This window comes from Melospiza georgiana, chromosome 15 (assembly GCF_028018845.1).
Source record: "Melospiza georgiana isolate bMelGeo1 chromosome 15, bMelGeo1.pri, whole genome shotgun sequence".
NCBI lineage: Eukaryota > Metazoa > Chordata > Aves > Passeriformes > Passerellidae > Melospiza > Melospiza georgiana.
Window position 1 is genome coordinate 3,904,594 of NC_080444.1, and position 23,451 is coordinate 3,928,044.

A 23,451-nucleotide genomic window follows, 5' to 3' on the forward strand; every position below is an offset into this window, starting at 1 on the left:
GGCAGAGGAGGTGCAAATGAAAACAGAGTGTAATGATTTAGATGGGAAAGCTACTGTGAGAAATTTTATTTCCTGTTTTTTTTTTTTCTTTTTTAAGTGGAATCTTATTTACATCGTACACTAATTACTTCATTTGTCTGTATGAGAACAAAGGAAATAGAATATTATTGAAAGTGTCTGAATTTGAGCTTGTCTTCCTTTTCTTGTGCAATCAGATGGGTTGGTAAAGAATTATTTGGCTTTTTTTTTTGGCAGAAGCTTTGTTGATAAAAATGAGGTTGGTACCACTTTGGGAATAGGGCCTCTGCAGCAAAAATGCAAATATTGCAGTATGAAGTGTGCTGAAATCTCCCTCTTACCAAGTCACAAGAGGAAATTGTAAATAAGATTGAATGGGAACTACTTTAAATGTCTGTTGCTCTCCCCCTCTTCAAAGTCTAACAATTAAACCAAATGGCTGCTTCAAAGTGAGCATTTACATTCCAGCCCAAACTCCAGAGCAGTGGAGTTCATTGCAGAAGCTTCTGCAGTAACCTTGGCTGTCTCGTGGATCTGAGCATCTGTGCAGTGTGGAAGCCTGCTGCTTAGAAGGCACTGTGACAGCACTTGCTTCATCTTTTAATTTAGCCTTTTAAATTTTTTTTTCACTCCTTCATTGTATCCTGAAGGATCCTAAATATTTTGATTAAATTCGTGATCCTGTAAAGAAGAATGAACTTCAGTGATATTGAAGTCCTTGCATCTTTGTATCACATCTTTGTTACTGCCCTCTAAAACGTGTTACTTTTACAGAAACGATCCTGCCATTGCTCAGGTACATCCTCACATGCCGAGGAGCAGACTTTCTTGTGATAGAATAAGGTAAAGATGACAGAGCTTAAATACAGATACAGTAAACAGGTATTCTAAAACTATTTATAGAGTAATAGAGGAATAAAAGACTGCATAATAAACTCCATTTAGTTCTTCACCTGAAGGTGAGTCACAGGCTAGAGCAAGAAGGAAAGGTTTAGAGAGATTTGACTCGTGCTGGAATGAGAGATGGTTGTGGGTTGTTCCTCAGGGAGAATTGTCCCTCCCAAAGGAATCCAGGGGTGAATGTAGCAGAGGTGAGATGTAGGAATGGCTGCAGGTGGTTTGAGAGCTTGGAGCTGGCTCTTGAGGCTGTGGTGTGGTGCAAGCAGTGAAATGTCTTCATGGAGACTGCTGAGGAGTTCCTGCTCTTGTCATTTGTGTGTTTGGTGGAAGGTAGGTGGTGAATGGGAATTCCAGCAAATACAGGTGTTTGTGAAGAAAACTGATTGTGTAGAACATCTGGTGTGCTGTAAGTAAAAGCAAGTTATTCTGTAAAAAACAGTTGCTAGAAGGAAACTGATGGAGTGCTGTGCTTCAGGCCCCTTTAAAAAAGCTCAAAATAAAAATGATTCTGTTCTCCAGGCTGAACAGCCCCAGCTCTCCCAGCCTGTCCTCACAGGAGATGTGCTCCAGCCCTCTGGTCAAAGTGATATTGTACAGAATTAGTGGCTTGTATGACACTTGATTTTTAATAAATGATTTTTAATACTACCAATTATTTCAGCTTTTAAAAAAGCACATCCTGAGACAAATGTGCAACTTGTCACACCCACTTCATGAAGGTGATTGAAAAATTATTTTTAATGTTAAATACATAAATTATATACTGGTATTTTAAAAAGGTAACTAAATAGGCTTTGTCTGTCATTGATCTTATAATCTATCTTATCTGAATTGATCTCTCTCTGCTTGCCATCCTGTGGGTCTGTTGTCTTTTCTAGGAGCATCTTGCAAGATTTTGAAGACCAAACTGTTGGTAGAATTTTACAGAGGTGGCTTATTGAACGTGGCAGATACTAAGCAGCCTTGAAATACTTCTTCATAAATACTGACTCTAAAGTATCTTTTTCAAATACTGGAACATGCTGTGTTCCCTAGCTGTTTTATAGTACCTGCTTGTGCCACTGCTTATGACTGCTTAATCTAGAGTTGATCAAATATATTTCAAAAGCTCAAAAAATCAATTAGCTAAAAAGACTTGTGCCTGATGTTGCTGAATAAATGTATGGAACTTTAAATGTGGCATGACTGGTGTGGCTGTGAGGGTCAGGATCTGTTCTTCTCTAGCATTTTTTTTCTTAGCTTCAGGGGAGTTGTTGGCTGTTGCTGGGTTGTTTTCCTAAATGGATTTCAGTGCCAGGCACTTGAGCTGACCTTCAGAAGGAGCACAAGTGCACTGCAGTGATGGAGAGAGAGCCTGGAAATAAATATTTGTAAGGGCACCATGAGTGGGTTTTTGACCTGCAGCCTGTCTGGAAAGGAGGAGTTTGGACATGCACCACCCTCTTATGGAGTGGACTTCAAAGTGCTGCTTTATGTGGGTCTCTGAGTGAGATCCCTGTGAAAATAAGGGTCAGGGTTCTGCTTGTTGGAGAGGCTGCTGAGCAGCCAGGCTGTGGCCTTAAAGAGTAAAGCTGCATTGGGTCATTTTCAGCAGCCTCACTAAATGCTAATGAGAGGTGCAGGAACTGCTGGGATAAAAAGCTACAAATCCCAGGCTGTGGATTTATGCAACCCTGATAGCTGGAGTGGGCTTTTATATGACTAATATGGAGTAAAGCCTCTGTGTCCCCATCTTAAATTGTGAACATGCTAAGTGTTATTTTAATTTGGTGTTAGATAGCATTTTTTTTTAAATATCAGCTTCTGTTTTTTGTTACAGGTTACATCTTAAGTGTTGTGCTCCTAACTTTACCAAGGCAACACCTGGTTCAGCTTTACCTGTACTTTTTGACGGCACTGCTGCTTTATGCTGGGCACCAAATTTCCAGGTAAGGATAAATGGATTCATTTTATTAGCTTGGTTTGGACATTAGAAAAAGAACAGTTATTTTGTTAATATTTTCTATAAATGATTTTGTAGAGGCCTTTTTTCTATGTCAGACATCTAAATATATCTTGCTGTTCTCTGTCTTTGGAAAAGTTTACAGAATTAAATATGCAGTCAAGTAGTTCTTTGAAGTCATTGAAAAAACACCAGGAATTTTGAGCTGCTTGTCTGGGGAGTGCAATGCCCACCAATCTAAGGAGAGACAGCACTTACCACAAGACTAAATGTGGCCTCTGATGCAGTAATCTAAGTTATTCAGTGGCTCAGCTAAAATGCTTTCAGCACTGGGGTGTTTTACACAGCAGACAGGATGTTACTTTTAGTTTCCTGGCACCTCAGGAGAGAGAGCAGATCTGGAATCCAGTAAAAGCAAAGTAGTAGTGGAATTTATTCTTAAAATGTATTACACAAATTTGAATTCACAGTGGATGCAGGTGTTTTGGATCTGAAACACAGAGCAGGAGTCTGGAGAACTCTGAGTCAAACAAGACAGAATCAACCATCTTTGCTTGGCCCCAGCTAAATGTGTTGAAAGCCAGTGTAAACTTTCCTACTGACACAGTGTTTAATTGGAACCAAAGGCATTGCCATCACATTAAAGGCTTTGCATGGGAAGTTTTGAAAATATGGATTTGAGCCTGACTTATTTTGGTGCCTGCTGATGGGAAGCATTTAAAAACGTGCTTTCAATTGATTTAAGGGAAGTGATAGTTTTGTTATTTCCACATCAAAATTGTTGTTCCAGAGCGTTTATTGGAATGTTTTTCTTGATATGTTGCAGTTCAGGGGAGTGTTAATGAAGGTTTTGTGCTGATTTGACATGTCGCTGTTGTGGCTGTCAGAGCTGCAGTTAGTGATTTCCTGGAAAGGATGAGTGTACAAGAGAGGAGTTATAGCCTCATGGTAGGAAGGAAAAAAGGGTTTATTTGTCATCCTCAGGGGAGTCCTGACTTGTTATAGATGGAGTTTGTGGGTGTTTCTTAGAGGGTTAAAGACTTATTTATTAGAAAAAGCAACCTAAACATTATTTAAGTGTTGAAGTAATAAATCTGGTAACAAATGCCAATCAGACAGAGGGCTTTGGTGCAGAACATTTACAGCTGGAGGTTTTTATGCCACTCCAGGTCTTGAATTTTTTTGGAAGAAAGGGAGATGTTATATATTTGGTTGATACATTAAGGGATTGCACTGTGTTTGCTTCTAATACCTTGTTTGTGTTTCTGTGTAATAGAAATTCTGACTTCTGTTGCTTTGTGAGGTTTAAGACTTAATAGGCTTTATTGTAACATATTTAGTAAATACTGCTTGGACTGTTCTGTGTGTTCCTTCTAAGCTTTCTCTACTTGGTGCTCCTGGAGCGAGTTAATGAAGACTTTAATTAAATCTTGCATCAACTAGCACAAAAAATATATTTAATTAAAAGATGTCATGGATTCAAATAGTCCAGCAGTATTCCCAAGGTATTTTGCAAGGCAAATGTAGCTGCTGACACTTCTGAGTGAGCTTTCCCATTCCCTGGGCTGGTTTGGATTGGAAGGAAGCACAGTGCAAGGGGCTCTCAGCTGAAACCTTTGTGCAGTCAGGGAATCAGATCTGGGGAGTGACACTTGAATTAGCCCTACAAAAGAATTTTTAAATCCCATTAGTTTTCACACTGAAAATAGTAAAATGTGACAGACATATCTGTTGGCAGAGCCATTCCTCTTATTGCCAAAGCTATCCAGTTCCAACTTATGTTTCTATTTAGCAGCCTGATCATTACAAGACACACAGTAGTCACATGTGCAAACTGTTTTTCAGTGTTTTTTGTTAGTAATTCTGCTCAGAGCTGAAAACTTCCAGGGACTTGCTTGCATGCACTACCAGTTGGGATGCTATTTAAGACCAATGAAGAGGTCTTATATTGAGGCCAGTTTGGTTAGTGCAAATTATAGAACAAGACCAGAATCATCTGGCACTTGTGACTCTGCAGTGTCCTGGAAATTCTGAGCTGTTGAAAGACTTCAGCTTTCAGTGCTTTTTTTCCACCCCAGAAATAGCTTGCACTTCATCTGCAAGTCTGGAAATAAGATCATCTGAATTTTATAGTTAAGCTCTGACTTCAGACTTCCAGGTTTATGTGACCTTGACAAGTTATTTAATTTTTAAATGTTTTCTTTCCTTACCTGCTGAGCTGAGAATTACCTTAATGTGTAAAGATGGTTTAGGTAATGTTTGTGAATACTTGGAGCACCCCAGAAGATGCTTCATTTGTATGTAGCATGCTAACCTGGCAATTTGGGTGGAAATAACATACCATCTGTGTTTATGGAAAGAAGAGAGCTTTAAAAACCCAAAATCCAATTTAATGAAATCTCTTTGCCTTAGGTTTCCTGCAGCAGTCTCCAATTTCAGGAGAAATAAGTTTAATAAGTGAGAGGCACAGTAATAGGAACAGCTTGAGCTGGGTGCCTGCAGTCAGGGACCCAGAGCACACAAATCCTTGGGCCTTTGCACCCTTCCAGTCAATGCACCCATCCTGCATCCACTCCTCATGAGCTTTGCAAACACCCCTTGGTCCAGTGGTGGGTTTTGGTCTAGGATCTTCTTTTTTCATATTGGATTCTTTCTCTGTCTTCAGGTGGGTGTTGGCTGCTTTTATCTGGCTGGGTTGCAGCTCCTGCTGAGTTATGGCCTCCCTATCTTCCAGTTCACACTGCTCTCAGGGCTTCCCTTAATGTAACTGAGCAGGAGTTCAAGATAAATTTGGCTTTTCTAGGTGGGATCTTGGAGCTGGTGAGAGTTTGGAGCTTGTGGCCTAAAACCTCCAGCAGCTTCAGCTACTTCTGCTAAGCAAAGCCACTCAGACAAAAGAATACAGTTAGAAGAACACAACTTATGTACAGCAGTCCTGCTTTTTTTATTAAGCATTCCTCCTCATGTGTCAGAAGGAACTCACAGTCTTTAAAGACAACCCTTAGTCTCACATACAACGTTATTACAAGAAATAAGCACAATATTAGCAGAGTGAACAAGGTCACCACTGGATGGAGCATCTTAATATAGATTACATTGCTGTTGGTGACGACCCAAAAAAAGTTTTCTACCATAAGTGGATGCCTCTTTCTTCATTTTTCCCTCCATTGTGCCTCCTTCTTCACTTTTCCCAAGACGTGATGCATCTCTTCTGCACTGAATGGTGACTAGAATTTTTTGTCCGTCATTTTGGCCACATTCCAGCAGTTGATACAGGTGATCAGATTTTAGTGGCTTTCTCACCAGTGCAGGATTCATTCTGATGGGGATAGGTAGTAAATTTTAGCTTAAGTATAATTGGACTGTAACCATTGATTGGACATAATAGGAGCTGAATAATTAAACTTGCATCCTACAGTGTTTCTACAGTTAGAAGTAATTGAGTGATTATTGTCCCTGTAGTGATATTATTTACAAACATAAGATTACAAAGAGTTCTTACACAAACACATCCTTTTCCAACATAGGCAAGTACTGTTTCAGGGTTTTCTTTGGAATGTATTTCAAGTGACAGACACTTTGTTCAGTGTCAAAACAAATGTCTTGAGCTTTGATGGTTTTTCTTTCACAAATAAATCCCTGTTGTTCTCCAGCAACACGCACATCAACATTGATACTCTGCCATTTGATACTGTTGTGTTGGGCCCATACTCAGCTCTGGTGGGTAGAGAGCAGTTCCATCATGATTCAGTGCTAGTACAGGGATTGGGTCTGTGGTGTTAGAATTACTGGGATGCATTAGAATTAATGGGGTGTATATTGTTGAGAGAAAAGCTCTGCCATTATTACTCTAGAGCTATATGGGAAATTGGCTGCATACCACCACTATTTGAATTCTCTTTCAAAATCATTTGCATTTTCTCAATTTTTTTTTTTTTTTTATTTCAATGTGTAAGATACACCCTTCCCCTTCTCTTATGGTTGTGGCTACCATAGATTTTATCTACAATTGTGCTTGGATGCAGCTAAGAGCTAGTGCTGATTTCAGAAATGATGAAATTTCTGAAATGATGAAATTTTTCCTCCTTACCTGTGGAGGGCTGGTGGCTGAGCTCGTTGTACTGGGCAGTGAGGCAGTGGTTGGATCATGAGCTGTTTTGGATTCACAACAAAAAATGAGAGCTGCTTCCTTGGGTTTTACAGAGCTTTAGGGGCTGGGTAACCCAGCCCCTAACAATCCATGTGAATTAGCTGCTCTTTAGTCCTGTTAACTTCATACCACACTGAATTGTGCATTGATTATGTACTTAGCCATGCAGCTCTGCTCATCTGGGTTAACAGCACCAGGAGTGGTGAGTGAGCTGTTCCACTCCATCTCTTCAGAGTATCAGTTCTTCATAGTGCCATCATTCATTAGCTGGCTGGTTACTCACCCCTGTTTGACATGAGCCTGGTGTATCCAATTTTCTTTCCCTCAAGCACCAATGCATTTGTCCAGGGCTTTTATCCTCTAAGCGGAGTCGTAAATAAGTGAGTCTTAATTGATTGAGAGTTCCATGTAGTGGCCAAATTTCCTGGGGCCCCCACCAGCTGTCCCAGTAATATATGGCCATTCCTCCTGGCACAAGGCCACAGTGTGCTCTTTAGATAATTGAGCTGTACCATAAATCTTTCCTCAATTTTGCAATACCTTGGCCAAGGGCATCCCCTTTTCTACACCGAGTTTGTTCCCTGTTACCAGAAAGAATAAAGAACAAGCAGCAAAAGAGATTGTCAGGGAGACCCTCCTGTGGAGTCAGGAGGTTCAGAGAGGAGTGTAGGTGCAGCTGGATCCAGTCTTGGTGTCAGATTTGGCCAACAGTTTGTACCTGAAGAATTAGATTTCCCATTGCTATGAGGCACTCGAACTCTGTTCTTTCATGTGGAATTGAATCCCTTTTCTGTGTGCACATTACTGTCTGATGAGGCTCTGAGAGCGACTCAAACCCACTGCAGGACCTTCTCCAAATCTGCCTGGGGAGTTTCAGCACTCACCCTTCAATGCCTTCTGCTCCAGAGTACCTGGTGAACTCACATGGTGCCAGCACTTGGGTGTTGGGAGACGACAAGTTGTGAAAGTTTCCTGCAGCAGTCTCCAATTCCAAAAGAAATTAGTTTAATAATGGAATGGCACAGCAATAGGAACAGCTTGAGCTGGGTGCCTGCAGCCAGGGAGCCAGAACACAAAAATCACTGAGCCTTTGTGCCCTCAATGAACCCATCCTGCATCCACTCTTGGTGTGCTTTGCACAAACCCCTTGGTCCAGTGCTGGATGGTCTGGGACCTTCTTGGATTCTCTCTGTCTCCAGGTGGGTGTTGGCTGCTTTTATTTGGCTGGGTTGCAGCTTCTGCTGTGACCCAGAGCTCACACTGCTCCCAGGGCCTCCCTTCATGTAACTGAGCTGGAGTTCAAGCTAAGTTCAGCTTTCCTAGGTGGAGCTTGCAGCTTGTGGCTGAAGACTCCAGCAGCTTCAGCTACTCATGCTGAGGAAAACTACTCAGACAAAAGAATGCAGTTTGAAAGAATGCAGTGAACTAAATTAATTTACCACAATCCTGTTGCTCCTGACAAGGAAGGTGGATGCTGGTTTTATTTCATATGTAGTAGCACTAATGTCTTGCTTAAAAGAAGCACGTTTCTTTTTACCCATTTCCAGCAAAAAGCAGCTTGGGAAAAATAACTGATGCAGAATAGAAGTGATAAGATTAAACACACTGTTAATGCTAAAACTGGAGTTCACCTAATTATCTTATTTCATGTTTTGCAGTTTTATTATGATTGTATCCCAGGTGGCTTGAGCCTCACAGAGCTTAAAATGAGAAGGGTGGGAGCAAGAGACTGAATTGCTTCTTAGGGACAAACTTAAAATACACTTAATTTTAAGATTGTCTGTAGACATTAGAAACCTGTGAGAGTGTGTTTGATGTTGACAATGCAGATTAATCACCCAAAGTAAATGTCAGCAATATGAGTCAGGTCAGATAACCACTGTACCTTATGTCAGTCAATTATAAAGCATATTTTTAGTGATGGAAGACCTTTTTGTACTTCAGAAACAAAGAAATGATCACATGTGAAAAATGATCACCTTTGGAGCAATTTAGTCCTGACTGTCCATAGGTACCTGTTAACAGGCCAGCAGTTGGATTAAATGAGGCTGGGAATGAATCTGCAGCATGAATCTGATCTAAGCTTTATTCTTAAATCCTAATTTTCCAAAGTAATGTAGTTTCAGTCATTTCATTAACTAGTAAATAATGATTTTAGCCTTCTTGTTTTCTTACACTGCTGCAGTAAAGTGAACAATCCTCAAATGTAAAAGCTGGAGATTAATACAGTTTTAATTGATCAAAATTGAGTGCAGGCACTTGCTTTTTTCAGCATCTTGTATGGCACTGCAGCTGTTTGAGGCATCTTCTGATTGGTGTCTGTGCCAAAAGATCCTTGTGTTTGTACTGGTAATAGGAGAATCATTGCTTTCACTTTCCTCATTCAGCCATCAGCTAAAAATACTGTTTAAAAAATTTAGGAGATCTTAAAACATTGCTTCTCCAAACTGGTGGGCCTAAAACTCAGTTTTAATTGAGAGTTACTTAGAGAATTCAGCCAAGTGCAGACCTCTGTGCAGATGACTGAATCAGACAACAGCAAGAAATGCAGCTTGAGGAAATTTGGGTCATATCCAAGCACGTTCTGGTGGTGAAGAAGCAACTGTAAGTGCAGCTTTGTTCGTGTCTCTTGGCTAAGTTGTGTAAGGTCATCCTGCTGCACTTGGTATCCTGGATGATTTTATAACCTGTTTCCTAACAAATATAGAAGAAACTTGATGTCTTCACTGCTTTCCTTCCAGCAGCTTAGAAATAGCCAGTGTTTCCAGCCAAAATTTGAGGATGGAGTATGATTTTGCTGAGACAAAAAGCCATCTACAGTATCTTGCAAGGGCTGTTATTTTTTTCTCTTCTGTAACTGATGGATTATCCTGTTTGTGTTGCTGATGTTTTCAGAAAGTGCTTTCTGCTGGTCCATATGATGAAAATAAATAAAAATAACCCCTTTGCCCAAAGGATTACAACCTTATGGATTTGGGAAGGTGGAAAAAAAGCACTTGTGCTTAGCTATACCTGGAGAACAGAGGGAAGATTTCTGTCTGGAATTGTCATTTGAGGTGCCTTTTCAGTCCTCATGTGCTTTTAATTGTAGGTTGCAGTCTAAAGCACTCATTTCAACATACCTCACGTATACTATGACACTTGAAAAGCTGCTCTGAGTAGGCAGTGTTGTCAGCTATGAAGAACAGGCTTTGAAGTGTTTGTTTTAGTACTTTGAGATTTATATCTTGAATTCCAGAGATGTTTTGCAAGTGAAAATGTGAATACCTTTGCTTGGGGTAGCAAGTTAATCCTAGGAGCAGGGTATATTCCCACATTTCTGGGGAGAAGAGAATGTTCCCAGTAGCACTAAATTGCATCTATTTCTGCACTAAAATAAAAAGAGCAGTTCTTGCATTGGCTGTGGTTTCCAGTCCTGTTTTGCTGTGCTTTGTCTGCATCTGCTCCCAGCAAGTGTGGCTGGCCTCAGTGATAAAAATAAACACAGAATAACTGAATTGCCCCTCGAGCAAACAGACTGAGCTCCATGCAGGGTCAGACCAAGTGTGTCTGTCTGGCATTCCCAGGATGTGGTGCAGGTAGATGTGAGTCCTGGACAGGATCAGACAGAAACAAGCTCAGGTTTTGTGCTGCTGATGGCAGAGCTGGTGGTGCCCTGACGAGGGTGGAGCTGCAGCTGCCCTGGAGAGGAGCAGGAAAGGTCACAGGCCATGGCAGAAAAACAGGCTGGATGTGGAAGGTCAGGAGTATTGCCTGCTGTCTGATGGCAGATTAAGGAGCCACTGCAGAATTCCTGCTGTGCTGGTCCAGGATCAGCTTCTGAAGGTGTGAAATGCCTGCTCTTAGTGTGAGGTTTGTATTTGAGTTCTGTTGGTGTGTTAACCTACTCAAGGGCAGAGCCAAAGGATAACCACCAACAATGGAAAACTGCCCAGGGTCCTCAGGTTCTTACCTTGCACTTTGATTGCTAGAGCCCACCCTCCCAGCCCACCTTTTCTGAGGGGAATTCTGAGAGATTTTCAAGCTCTTACTGTATCTGTCAATAGTGTTTTATCAGTTTGTGGGTGTCTGCTAGGATAGAACTAAACTTTCAAATTCTGTGTTGAACAGAATGGTGATGTAGCAACTCTGTTCCTGACTCTACTCCATGACTATTGCTTTTCCTTCATACTTATCTTTTAATTGAATGTAAAGAACTTCTTAAGTGCAAAATACTGTAAGTATTGAATTGGAAGATCTCTCTGTCAAGCTCTCAGATTTTTTTTTCACACATTGCTGGTGGGAAAAGAAATTATTGTTAGGAAGAAAACCACTTAATAAGGATACTTAAAAATGGAATGGTGCCTAAGAGGCTTTGTCAATAAGCAGTTTTGAGGCCACGCTCTGAAGAACAGCTTAGATGTCCCAAAGGATTTTTACAGCTCTGCCAGTGAGTCTAATTACAGATAATTCTGCTCTCCCTTAAGTCATGCCTCAGTTGGATCCTTCCATCAGCCTGGCTGCTGGAACAGCAGTGTTAATATTGCATTTTGCAGTTTAGTTAATTGGCTGTGATGTACACTGAAGTTACATACATGTGGAATGAATAAATTGCTTCTTGTCTGAATCAGATGGATCATAACAGTTTGTGGGTTTGTGTTTTTAGGGATTATGTGAGGAGCGAACTGGAATCGGGCTATGAAGGACCAATGTACCTGGAGCCTCTCTCCATGAACCGGTTCATGACTGCTTTAGTAGGTGAGTGCTTCAGGTAACTGAGGGGAGACAGCTCTGATTCTCTTCATTGGAACATTTGCATGTTTTACCTCTTTGTCTTTTATTATTTTAACTTGTTGTGATTCTTATTAATATGCAAGAGGCATGGGAGGACAGCTGTATCCTGCTTGGCTTTTTCTATGCCACTGATTTACCAATACCTCATACTTGCAGATCTGAAATACTTTCCAGGTCTGTTTGTTATGCTCTGCCCCTGTTATTCTCAGACTATGCAGTCTGATTCAGAACAACTGGAGTGTCTGTAATGACGTTTATGTGGAAAGTACTGTAGAAATTTCAATAGTTGAGTGCATTTGTAGTGTTTTTGTCAGTTCAGGTGCTGTGCACATAAATTCTTCATCGACTTTCTGGCTAAACACTGTCATTCTCTTACAAAATCTGATGAAATACATTGATGGGTGTGAGCATGGGACTACAGGCTGCTGGTTTTTTTACAGAGTCCTGAGGATATTTCTAATTAAACATATTTAAATTGTTTGATTAATGGCAGAGATGACATCCCTACCCAAAAATCCCAAATAAATCACGAAGAATTGGACTTCCCAGAGTGTTTCCTTACCCTTTGAACTTTGACTGGAAGAGAATAAATTCACTGTTAAGGTTGCTACACTAAACCATATGTTCTCCTGAGAGGATACTGGAATACACACACACACACACCATGTGTCTTTTAAAATGAAGCCTGAGACAAGCTTGCAAGAAAAATCTTCCTGAATTCCTTTCACTAAGATCTATGGTTTCCATCAGATTATTGACAGATTTAGTCAGCCATGTACTACTGTTGGCAAAACTCAGCTGCTTTCTGTTTACTTGCAGCTGCTACTGGCAGATAAAAATGGCTTTACCACTTTACAGTATGTTAGGTCTGACAGAATTTACCCATCTCCTGTTTGCCTGCATCTTTACTTTCAAATGTGGCATTTGTCTTTGATTTTAATATTTTTAATAGAAGTAATGCTGGTAATTTTCAAGGAAAGATTATTTAGATATAATTTCATCTCTCTTCTGAATGTCTGGGTGTACTTCTCTCTCTTCTGAATGTCTTGTCAAGTGATGCCAAAGTACAGCTAGAGCTTTTGGCATGCTTTTTATGAGAAAATGTTTGTAATTAGACCTGTGAATCTCTCCCAGGTGCAGTGCAGGGTTCCATGGTAAAGCAGAATCCCACAGAAAGTATCATGCAGGCCTGGGCAGGAATAGATCAGGAGGCATTGTGTCATTCAGTAACACCTGAAAACTAAACCAAGAGTCAAACCCAGCATGCTGCATCTAGGTTTTAATAGGCACTAAAAACAAGTGAGAAAAAGATAATGGCTTTATTCAATAGTTTTGGGTTGTAGTGGGTATCAGATTAGTGTCCCCTTACTGTAATTTTGTTTCAGAAATAGGTGTTTGTGACTGTACTAGCAAATGTGTATGTGTTAACATATTTAATTGTCCTTATTCTTTCAAAGCCAACTTGAAAATGTAATTTTGGTCTTGATGACAAGCAGTCATCTTTGGGGAAGACTTGTGAAAGTGGCCTGTGAGTCTTGACAATGTTTTGTATAAATATGAAATGTTATCATTTGTTGTATACAAGATTTGATGTATACAAGGTTATTTATTCAGTGGAGTTTCAGGGATACACAGCACCGAGTGGTGTCATCTTCACAGCAAAATGAATGTACAGGTGCTTTGCTCCATCTTTTTCTCACACATCCTGACAGGGTGTTGTGCTGCAGCACTGCTGACAGGCACCAAAGCCAGGTGCATGAGGGAATGGAATAATGGTACTGCTGGTACAGCTCTGGTTCCTGAAGTTCTGGTCAGAGTTAAGGGAATGATGTACAGCATCAATTGGTTCACAAAAGTAACCTTTGTTTATGCTTTTGTTCATTAATACTTTCTGAATGGGATCTCACAGTCATTTTTTCCCCCACATTTAACTCAGTCTGATGACTATTGTCTGGGGATAATAATGTGTTCCTAAGTGCTGGATGGGAGAAATAAGTGTCTTTGGACATGGCCCCTTGGATGAGTGAGCTGCTCTGGAGCACAGCAGCTGTGAGCTTCTGAAAGCTGCTGGGGGGTTTTGCAAGTGATGCTACCACGAAGACTTGCTTTTACTTATGCACAGTAATGGGGTTTTATATTAACTCTAGGATACTTTGTTTTTGAGTAAGCACTGATGTAACCAGGGAGTTTGTTAGCATCAGCTTTCTAAAATTGTGAATGAAACAAAGATGCTTCTCTACTCCAAGTGACTGTACCATGTCAGCTTTCTTGTTGAACATTTTCCATTAGCTTATGAGCTGAGAGGCTCTGGCTATCTGTCAGCAATGTTTAATGTATCTGTGGAGGTTTGGGGAAGGGAAAAGAATGGGCAGGAAGTTCACACAGTGGATTTCTTCCTCATTGCCTCATTCCCTAGCAGAGGACCCTGGCTGGTGTCTTCCAGGACTGTTACAGCTGTTGGGTTCATTGGCTGTGTCTGTCAGTTTTCAGGCCACAGCATTTCAGTTTTCAGGGTGCAAACATTCACCTGGATTTCACAGTCATAGCAGATACCTCGAGTGTTCAAATCTGTGATTTGATGTGAGGTTACTTTCTCTGGCTGATCCTGCTGTGTGAGGTTGATGACTGATGCTGTGCAGCCCCACCTGCAGATAAAGTGTGATTTACTGCAGAGAGTAAATCCCTGGCTGTCCTGAAGTAAGGTGCTGCTACCTCAGTTTAAAATGGAAAGTACCATCACTGAAAGCTCCATTGGAGACATTCATGCCTTTGCTGCAGGAGTTGAGAATTGACAAGGTGCACACTTCAGGGAGGAGGTTGGATCCTCCAGAGAAAGTGCTCCATGTATTTCCTTTGATGGTGTGTACAGTTCTCCTTCCCATGACAAGTAACTTTTGACAAGTGTTTAAATTAAAAGGGTGGGAGGGCCAGAGCTGAGCAGGGATGAGGAGCACACTCCACACATGGCTGTTGGAGGAAAGCAGCTTCTGCTGTTTACTGAGACTGAACTCAGGCTCTAATTTGTGATCTGAGAGCTCCAGAGAGAGCACTGGATTGTTTAATGTGGTGCTGTTGCAGTATTTGATTTCAGATGACAACACTCTTATTAAATGCTGAAGAGCACGTTGGATGCTGGTGTTTGTGTCCCTTTGTGCTGAGCCTGAGTTGCCGTAGTTACCGTGAGTCGCAGAAATCCTCAAAGCTGCCTGCCAGGCTCCTGAATATGACAGCACAGCAGTGAGCTGCTGCTGTCTGAAATAGGCTTGTAGCAACGTGTGTGTGGGCAGAGAACAACAAAGCAGAGGGAGAATGCTTCAGAGCTGGAGTCAGCTGAACGTTTAAAGAGATGAGTGGAGTAACTTTCTGGGAGGCTCACAAGACCCGGTATGCTGATAGTGTCGTGCTGAGAGCAAGGGTGCTTGTTCTGCAGAGGCATCTGCTAATTCAGAAATACATCTGTCAAATTGACAGTAGGAATTTAACTTGAAAGGGGACAGCGTTCAGGAGGGAGAACTTTGTATGCTTAAGTAGTAGAGATTAGAGATTGCTTTCAGCTCAGTTGCAGTTATTTTGAAAGCAGAAGTCTTTCCCTAAGTAGGGAAGCTTGGCAGAATGAAAGCAAAACCCTGGTACTGCTGTTTCTCCTCTGGCAGCTTCCCTCCCCAGCCCATCCAGAAGGGCTTACAAGGTCAGTGAGCTTATGTGAGCACACTGGAGTTCATGCTGACCTAGAGATGTTTCTGGCCTTGGTCAGGTTCCTCTCTATTCCTAAGGCCAGCTTCTGATTTCAGGGAAAGTTATGAAATGCAAACGTGGAGGTAGTTCCAAACCAGGGCATTAGCACTTGAATTTAGTACCTCATATTTTGGCATTTGGATATAAATTAACATAGATGGTGAAGAAGGGTCTGTTTTCAAATAATATGCCATAAATTTCAAATAATATGCCATAAATTTCTTCCTTACTGCAAAATGATGAGTGAGGGTTGCTCTTATCCAGGCAATGTGCATTTTACACCGTTTACTTTCCCCTGGGATCAAGGGTACAACTTCAGTGTCTCTGATGCGAGCAGTTATACTGAAGTGGTCTTAGTGCTTTAGAAATACCACCCTCCAAATCTGTGGGTGTGGGGGGGAGATGTGCTCATGCTTGTGTCCCCACCAGCTCTTAAAGAGAATTTAGTTGTTAATTATCTGTCACTTGCAAGCTTCAGTGAGCATTCTGAGCCACTGCCTCAGGGCGTTATGAAATTATTGAAGTCTCAGCTGCTGACCTGGCTGTTCTCCTGTTGCTGTTCTTGGTCAGTAATTCCTCTTGACAGTGTAAATATTGTTGCTCTAAAAGCTATTTGGGACCTCTGATTGCTTTTTTGTGTAGGTCAGGATGAAATAGTGTAGCTGGGCTTCAGAAAAGCTGCTGTGTGTACAGATACTGATGGGATTTCAGCTGAGCTGGGGGTGGTGAGGAAAAAGAGGTCTGGCTTGTTGAGTTATCCTCTGTATGATTTATTCCTGGGGCTTTTTTAATCTGATTCTGCATGTGTTTTGGCTTTACAGCTGGCTAATCTGGGAAGTGAAAGCATTTTGGAAAGGGTAACTTAAGTGACCCAGCAAAAGACACGGAGAGGAGCCTGGTTTCGTAACAGAGATGTCCTAGTTAGAACCATCATAATGTGCTGGATGTTGATAACGGTGTTCTGGCAAGATAACGTATTAAAAATACGCTTTTTCCTGAAGGGGATAATCAGCTTGGTTCTGAACTGCTGTGTCGCGTTTCCAGGGCAGCTGGTGGTGTGCACGCTCTGCTCCTGCGTCATGAAGACCAAGCAGATCTGGCTCTTCTCCGCGCACATGCTCCCTCTGCTGGCTCGCCTCTGCCTCGTCCCGCTCGAGACCATCGTCATCATCAACAAATTCGCCATGATTTTCACCGGCTTGGAGGTTCTCTACTTCCTGGCATCCAATCTCCTGGTGCCCTATAACTTGGCGAAGTCCGCCTACAGAGAGCTTGTCCAGGTAGGATGGTGGTTGCAGCTGTTCTGTTTTCTGAGCCTTTTATGCAGGAAAGTAAAAAAAAATCCCCACTTACCTGTCTTCTGTGCACCTGTGCTTGTGTGCTAACTCATCCTTTCTTAGCCAACTGAATAAGCTCCTGTCCATAGCATCTTTTTTCTTTAATTTATGATAGCTTTGGATGGGTGAGCAGTTAAGACACGAGCCTGAATTATTCTGCTGGCCAGCTGAGCATGGCCACTTTGCTTGGACTTGCTTCTTCCTTCCCAAATCCAGGCTAAAAGACAAGATAGTGTCACACTGGAATTTATTTACAGCCTCATTAAGTGAGGAAGGTAATCCTTGGGTATTCATTGTAGTAGCTGTTCATTTCAAGAAACACTTTCTGTATGAAAACTGTTTGTAATTATAGAAGTGATAAATTGTAAGTGACATTGAAGCTGCTTTTGAGTCTAATAATCACTGATTTGAAAAGTCTGTGGTATTTTCTTTAGAACAGCAACATTACTGAGACCTCAAACAAGAAGACTGATCTGACATGTCCATTTTCATAATACTTGGACATCTAATAAAGGTTTAGTTCAAAGGACACAAAGGACACTTTCTCAGTGGTACAGACACATCACATTTGCTGTATTTTTATATTTTATGCATATATATATACATCCTTCTGTATATTTCAATATAAAAGGATGGATGCTTACTTGGCTTTTGACTGAGCCACTGTTTCAGTTTTCATCACTGCCTGGATTTTTCTTCAAACCAAGGCACTTGGGTTTTTTTGCCTTCTGCTCTTCAGTCCAGAAGCAGTCCGAAAACTAACTTGTTAAGCTCTTTCAAAACCTTCTTTAAAGCTCTTGTTTGCTGTCATATCTGTCATACACAAACAAAAACTTGGCAGCAGGAGGTGTGTGCTGTGCCAAGGTCTCAGCCTGTCATGTTGATCAGTGGTGTCTGGTTATTTATTTTGTATGTAGTTGGTCTTTAGAGCAGGATTATCCTTCTGTGTTTGTACAGCACCTAGCATTGGTCTGACCTCATCCATGGAATCACTGATTTGTTTAGGTTGGAAAAGAACTCTGAGCTCATCAAGTCCAACCCCTCAACCATGTCCCTTAGTGCCACATTTATATCCAGAGATGGTGACTCCACCACTGCCCTGGACAGTCCCTTCCAGTACCTGACCACCTTCTCAGTGAAGAAATTTTTCCTGATGCCCAATCAAAGCCTCCCCTGGCTTGTAGATCTGCTGATTTAAAAATTAATTTGGGAGCTGACTGGCAAAGCTTCAATACCCTTTTTTCCAGTGAGAATAGAAATACCATGCTTACTGTGCATTAATGGCAACATTTGGGGTAAAATAGTAGCTTGTCTGCACAGCTCAAAGCCTTGCAGAAGATTGGAACCAGCACTTCACTTCCATTTTTCCATGTACATGAATGGATGCACAGTTTGGCTCCCTGAAGCCAAATTCAGATTAGATGTTGATTTGAGACCTGTATCTAATTTTTTTATTAGACACGTTTGAAACACTTTAAAATCTTACAAATGTTTTAATTGCAAATACATTCCAGGTTGATGGGGGAAAATAGTTGTTTCTTGCTGATTTTTTGTTTGTTTGTTTGTCAGAATTGAGTTCTAAATATTGCTGTTAGCCCAATCTCCTCCTCTCTAGAATTGCTTGTGTCCCCCCGCCCCATCCCAGTATTTCAGGTCTTTCCATGCCAGACTGTATTACAGTAATCCTGAGGAAATATTCCTTGTATCCCTGGCCTTTGGACACTGATCATACTCTTTCTCCTGGCTTTTTATGCTGTGGGCATAAAGTGTTGGGGAATACAGAAAAATGGCAGAAAATTTGTAATGTGGCACTGGGTTTATAAGAATGTTGGATACTGCTTTTCTACATACATGTGATAGAGTTGCAGTGAATTGTTGGGAGTGATTTTCACATTGAACTGGCAAAACCTGGGGCTTTTGTTTTTTAAGAACTTGCTGCTCTCTGCTTGTGTTGCTGAAACAGCAGAAAAAATGTGGCCTCACAGTGTGTTCATGCCACTGGTAGTAACTCTGCCACAGATCAAGCCTGGATATTTATTCCAGAGAAGGATATTGCCATTCCAACTGGAATATTTTTGTGCTTGTATTTCCATTGCTGTAACTCTAAGCAGTTGTTGGTTTTCAACAACTGCTTAGAGTGCTGTCCTGGTGTTTGTGAAGTTACACACAAATCCAGCTATTTTAGGCTGGATTTGATTGCAGGTTTGATATCAGTGTCAAAACTTAGTGAGTATTGGGATGTTAAACAGCAGGAGCATTTCCTGAGAGCCCTAACAGGTGAAGCAGGGCAGCTTTTTGTGTTTTTTGTGTGTGTTAGGCTGTGCCCAGGGGTATAATTTAAAAGCAGGCCCAGAACCTTGGCTGCCTGTTTGCAGCAGAAGGTGCCAGAAATGTCTCAGGGTTATGAATCTGCATTGTGAGCGTAGCATGACCCTTTCCCAGTGTGGTGGAGCTCTGTGCCAGGAGCTGCACAGGATTGCTTGCCTTGCTCCCAGGCCAGGGGAGTCTCTGAGGGCAGGTGCACTTCCTTGACAAGTCTGTGAGCAAAGCAGGAGCTTGGCACTGTGTCCCTGCCAGCAGAATATTGCTTGTCCATCAGCCCCAGTGCTGCAGCAGGTCCTGTGAGTGTCATATCCCTCATGCTTGTCAGCTTTTTTAGCATTTCCAAAAATTTCCTTGCCTTGATGGATTCTATGGCATTGTGGGAAGCAGGTGATGAAGAATTAATAGTTATGAGCAGTTTCCTTTTGACCTAAGTCCAGCTATATGAAGTTCCAGCATCTTGGAAATGATTGCAACTTGGTCTTTGCAATGCAAAGGAAGTACTTTGAGCTTCAGAGTGTTCCAATATAAGTCTTAAGCATGAATTTCAAAGCACTTGGATTAGGTATATGACCCTTGTGAGATACTTAAGCATAAAATGTGGGGGGATTTACGTTTTTCCTTAAAAACAGGTCAGCAAAGTGGATTTACTACTTTTTAATGGCATGACTCATTTCAGTGTCTGATGTGTGCAGTGACTGGGCAGTAGCTACAGAGAAAACGACATTGCTGTGACTTGAACTGGGCAGGAGGATCTGAGGGGCTGGCATGACCCAGAGCCAGGTGTCCTCATCCCTCCAGCTGTGAGCGGGCTGCAGGGAGCAACTCCAAGCCAGGTGTTTGTAGGGAGGGACATTGAGCTGGTCTGAGGGTTTGCTGCTGGAGTCAGGTACTTCTGCCCCCTGCCAGACAGACTGGAAATGTCACTGCTGAGCCTGAGCTCTGCCTTTGTCACAAGCTGTTCTTTGATGTACCTCCTCTCTTCCTGTGGGATGGCTGATGTCATTGGATCATCCTTGCCTTCCTTGTGACTCTATTGTTGACTTCCCTTCTGTTATCAAATGCCAAGTGCTGTGACTCAATAACAAATTGTCCTTTTGTGTCTTCCCAGGTGGTGGAAGTGTATGGGCTCCTGGCCCTGGGAATGTCTCTGTGGAACCAGCTGGTGGTCCCTGTGCTTTTCATGGTGTTCTGGCTCGTCTTATTTGCTCTTCAGATCTATTCCTATTTCAGTACACGGGACCAGCCTGCCTCCAGAGAGAGGCTCCTCTTCCTCTTCTTGACCAGGTAATTCAGGAGCCTGCAGATGGTTGGTTTTCTGTTTCAACTGTCTTCTGAAATTAATATCTGTGCTCTTTTAGAGATGAGATGTGGATATTGGCTTTATTGCACTTGGATACCCAGCAAGTATTTGTCCTTATTGCAGTGACCATGCATATAAACCCTGTTAAGCTTGTCCTGCAAAGGCATGGATCCCATTCAGGGCAGACATTAATAGAACTGTGGGAGAGCTCCCAAAGAAAGCAAAGTATTCCTTTGAGGATGGAGTGGCCATAATTAAAGCTTTGGTCCAGAGGTTGCTTTCAGTATATAAATTGGTTTTAAGTCAGATATTTCAGCTGAAGTTCAGTCCATCTGATATCTTACTCATGATTGAGTTACTCTCTGAGCTTTGGATGTCTTGGCTGTCATCATTTTGTTGTGGAACACATTCTTGAGTTCATCCAATCAGCCAAAGCACCCAACTCCCAAAGCAGCTTTTGAGCCCACTGGTTAATGTGGCAGAGGTGTAAAGATCAGAAAGATACTGGATTTGTAAAAGCATTCTAAAGACATTAAAAGGTTTTATAGGCCGTAAAGTTTTATAAAGTTTAAAGGTTGCAATATAAAGGATAGAGATCTGTGTTGGTGCTGTTACTGAGAGGCTGCATTTGAGGGATTCTCCTGGCTGGAACCTGTGTGCCTTTTTCAGCTTTAGTACATGCAGAGGGAGCAGGAATGCAGGGCAGAGAGGAGCTGAGGGTGCTGCAGAAGGTGGGTTAGGCAAATTAGGTACAGTGCCATAGTGGGATGGGGAAAAGAGGGGTAATAGTTGTCTGAACACAGCCAGCTAGCACAGGACAGAGTCTTTAGGGATCATACATCATTAGTTCTGCTGTTGGATTCTAACTTTTCCAGTCAGACTTTCCAGTTGCTGGGCTTTTTCTTGCCTTGCTGTATCTGTCTATGGTGCCATCCTGTAAGCTGTCAAAATTAATTATCATTAAGAAGAAATGCCAAGGATTTATACTGCATATAGCATTAAAATTGCTTATGGTGTCACCCTGCATTATGCAGAAGCACTGACTATATTCCTGCTTATTAACTAAACCACTGGGGTCTGAAATTTTTCTTCCAGTTCATTTCTTCTGCAATTTTTAAGTTTTGTTACAATAGAGGAGAAGCAGTCCTTTTCCTTGAAGTTGAGTTTATTCCTACATCAAATTGTTATATTTTATTTGTGGCCAGACAGCTCTGGGCTGGCCTGTGGCTCTGATCCCCAGCAGCAGCAGGACAGTGCCACCACGTGGCCCTGTGCTGAGGGCACTGCAGCATGTCACAACACAGCCCTGCCTCCAAGGGGGAGCTGCAATCAACTTGTACCTTGGAAAGAAATAATAAAATCTTTTTCTTTTATTGGAAGACTTAATGGCAGTGTAGAACTTCTAACATTTTCATTAAACCTGTCCAAATTTGCTTTAAAACCAACTTGCACAGTTAGCAGGACAAGGGGAGAGCTCATCACAGTAGTTTTAACCTTTTCTTTTTGTTTCTTTTCCTCTCTCTCCTGGCAGTATTGCCGAATGCTGTAGCACTCCATACTCACTGCTGGGATTGGTTTTCACAGTCTCTTTTGTTGCCCTGGGAGTTCTTACTCTCTGCAAGTTTTACCTGCAGGGTTACCGAGCGTTCATGAACGATCCTGCCATGAACAGGTAAGTGCCAGGGTCTGAAAAGAAACAGATGGAAAGGGGATTTATATAAAAATACAGGAGTGGCACTGCAGTTTCTTGACTCTTGACCTTTTTACAGATTTTTTTGTATGCCAGTTTGTGTGTGCATTGAAAAGATTGGAGGTGAAAATATTTGTCACAGACTTCTTGGGAAGATGGTTCGTTTCTGCACAAATTCAGGGCTGTTACTTGGGATTTACAGTCACTTGTATTTTCATGAGTCACTGAAAAATTTTCACATGCTTGCATAATATAAACACTTTGTATTTTCATTTCCTCATGTCCCCTCTAATCATGTATGGAACATTACTAATCTGTGAGACTTAAAACATAGCATTGTATGGATTGCTTGTAAATTGTTATGGGAAATAGCCAAAATGCTTTTTCTCAGGCTTGTCTCAACTTGTCTAATGTGAAATTGGGATCCTGACACTGCCTTTCCTGTTACTCCAGCCCATAACTCTCTGTAGAGACTTGAGGCCATTTGCAAAAGAATGTTTTATATTTTGGTTTCCAAGATGTAGAAGCAGAAGAGGTATAAATTGGGGCTGCATAAGAGTAATTATATAAAAGCATCTTTTGGTGAAGTGTGTACTTGATTGCATCAAATAGTTGTGGTGATCCTCAGAGGATTAAAGTCACTGAGGTTCCAAGACAGAAAGGAGTGGCTAGGTTTAGGTACAGGAGGAATAAACTGAAAAATGGCAAAATTGGTAATTTGCCTGAACTGGGTCCTTAAAATACTTTGTGCTGGGTGGTGTCTGAGCTAGATGTAGCCCAAATGCTGCCTGTCAGGAGCAAAATCTGCTGGTTCATAAGCCCAGCACTTCAGCCTTTCTGAAAACACCCCTCCCTGGTTAAAGCTTTCCAAGGGACACCAGTGAAACCCAAAACCAGTGACATATGAAAGGTTGTGACAGAAGCATGCAGTTTATTTCCTGGTGTTTCTAGATGTACTTTTGAAGCAGCATTGACGCTGAGATGTGATTGTTTGGTTTTTTGACTGTGTTGATCTGCAGGGGGATGACTGAAGGAGTCACACTCCTGATCCTGGCTGTGCAGACAGGTTTGATTGAGCTCCAAGTTGTGCATCGGGCGTTCCTGCTCAGTATTATTCTTTTCATTGTGGTGGCATCCATCCTTCAGTCCATGCTGGAAATTGCTGATCCCATTGTCTTGGCACTGGGAGCCTCAAGGGACAAGTAAGAGACTGGTTTCCTAAACTGAGAGTTACTCAATGTTCTTTTAGGAGGTGATAAACTAGTAATTGATGGCTTTTAG

The 23,451-nt window shown here is 41.7% G+C and overlaps 1 protein-coding gene across 2 annotated transcripts in view; it reads left to right on the plus strand.

Annotated features, from left to right (window-relative positions):
* RNF145 (ring finger protein 145) overlaps positions 1 to 23,451 on the plus strand; it is a 44,483-nt gene that overhangs the window by 15,229 nt on the left and 5,803 nt on the right. For both annotated transcript variants that reach the window (XM_058035016.1, XM_058035017.1), the window contains exons 3-8: positions 2,738 to 2,846; positions 11,656 to 11,747; positions 16,563 to 16,798; positions 20,289 to 20,464; positions 22,012 to 22,152; positions 23,190 to 23,372. In XM_058035016.1, coding sequence (XP_057890999.1) covers positions 2,738 to 2,846; positions 11,656 to 11,747; positions 16,563 to 16,798; positions 20,289 to 20,464; positions 22,012 to 22,152; positions 23,190 to 23,372 — 937 coding nt within the window. The remainder of the gene's footprint in view (positions 1 to 2,737; positions 2,847 to 11,655; positions 11,748 to 16,562; positions 16,799 to 20,288; positions 20,465 to 22,011; positions 22,153 to 23,189; positions 23,373 to 23,451) is intronic.